This window comes from Penaeus monodon, chromosome 33 (assembly GCF_015228065.2).
Source record: "Penaeus monodon isolate SGIC_2016 chromosome 33, NSTDA_Pmon_1, whole genome shotgun sequence".
NCBI classification, from domain to species: domain Eukaryota; kingdom Metazoa; phylum Arthropoda; class Malacostraca; order Decapoda; family Penaeidae; genus Penaeus; species Penaeus monodon.
In genome coordinates, this window is record NC_051418.1 from 26,154,609 (window position 1) to 26,156,662 (window position 2,054).

Consider the following 2,054-nt stretch of genomic DNA (forward strand, 5'->3'; position numbering starts at 1 on the left):
CTTTGCAATGTAACCGAGTTAAGAATTTAAACAATACTTCATAAAACTAAATGAAAACAGCAAACAGTAAATACAACAGCATGGAAATGAATATAATAGAGCAAATTAATACAAAATGAAGAAAAAGTGAGCATACAAAAGTGACAAGGAAAGTGAAAACGAAAACTAGTATTAACCACCTAAACCTCTTCCCTTCAAAATTCATAAATTCATTCATAATTCATAAAAGGACAAAAAACAAAATAGAACTGTTTACATGTATGATATCACAATTCTGTGGTAATGTGTAAAGGACAGATGAACTGTTATGATACAATCTAAATGTATGACAAGAAACCGAAGAAAAAGTACAGTATCATAGAATTATGTACATTTTTATCACTTCAAAAGGAAATGCCTGGAATGTAGATCCACACAAAGATCCATCAAGCCAGTACAACATCCCTTGTGGTGCGCGGCAAGGCACTTTTGGTAGGTTCGTGCCACACACACCTGGAGGTAACACAGCACAACGGGAGGTAAAGATATCTTGGAACTCACTGGATTTGCTGACATTAAAGCACTGTCTGGAAAAAACATTTTCTTTTTTTTTTCTGTTTTCCCCACTTTCTCAAACAGGATTTTTTTTTCATGCAGGGTGTGTCTAAGAGACAGCACCACTATGCCTTCATAGTGGAGTAAAACAGTAAATCATACTGTATTACTTCAAAAATTAGACTAGTTAAATAATTACAAAGTAATAGATTCATCCACACAGGAGTGCAGAAAATGCACAAGTAATTCAAAAGTTATTTATGAATTATGGCCAGGAGATATTGTCACTTATATAATGAGAAAATAATAAGTTTTCTGGAAACCATTCTATTTTGAGCTGGTTATGTGAGGTAAGAAAACCATATTAAACTCTCTTGACCTTTCTATATCTATAACTGGATGTTTATCATCCATATAAAACAAGTAAATTCTCTCTTTACTAGAACAAAGAAAAAAAAATATATATATGTGAAATCATGGGCTTTTCTATGAGAATGTTTCCAGATCTGATTTCCAAAATAAAACATGTATTCCAACTTACATTTTCCTGTAGAGTTGGTTCCAGATATCAGTATGATTATCACAAAAAACAAATTTGTATGTTACTTTTAACCACAATTAGCTATCTTTTGAATGTGCTCTAAGGTACTTCGCAACTTCAGCCTCATGACGATCATAAAGTTCATAGATATCAAGGGGTAGCTGTTCTTTGCCCTTTTCTTGAAGGACATTATTTAGTTCATCAATGGCTTCATAGATGAGATCTTTCAGTTCGCGGGTATAGGGGTTTAGGTCTAGGGGCACATTTTTGGATGGCTTCCTCTTAAAAAGGCCATCAGTGTGCTGACCAAGACAGTAGAGACGATCACTGTTCTCGACAAGTTTTAAGTACTGAATTACTTTTCGCATTTCTTCTACTGGGTTCTGCTTGAGGTGCTCGTAATGTATTATGTGAATATCCTCTGGTTTGCTATGCATCAGCCAGTCCATATAGAAGTCTTTCCACAGCTGAATTTTCAATGAAACAAATTCAGCCCAACCTATTAAAAAGGAAAAAAAAAACTTGTACATTTCAGATTACAGTTTTTTGATTACCATCTCATCCCAGATAAATGAAGATAGATTAATTTTGCTCAATTATATAAACTTCATAAAAACAGCCAAAAATTGGTCAATTAATCAGGAACATAATTTTTACCTCAATCCAAATAAAAACAAAATACTGACAAACTAATAGAAATTTTAAAAAAGCTTTATACCTTTGCCAACAAAGTGTGCCTTGGGAGCATAACCTGTATGGCCACCGACATCCAAGTGCCGGTGGGAGATGAGAGCTTTGAACGGATTGCGGATTATCAAGACACCCTGATGACTCAACTCGTCCATGTGATTCTGGTTTATCTAAATAGAGAAAATTATTTAATTGGAGATGATCTGATTAAGGAGTGCTGGAGTCACTGCTGATTAATATGAAAACACTTGTAAGTTTGTTTTCCTATTTCACATTCAAAACTATTTTC

General features: G+C 34.0%; 1 protein-coding gene across 1 annotated transcript in view; it reads right to left on the reverse strand.

The window, feature by feature from the left end:
• Positions 1-2,054, reverse strand: part of LOC119594192 — a gene marked incomplete at its 5' end in the record, with an annotated part of 7,130 nt that overhangs the window by 1,326 nt on the left and 3,750 nt on the right. Inside the window, 2 exon segments of the mRNA XM_037943260.1 lie at positions 1-1,574; positions 1,794-1,935. Coding sequence (XP_037799188.1) covers positions 1,153-1,574; positions 1,794-1,935 — 564 coding nt within the window.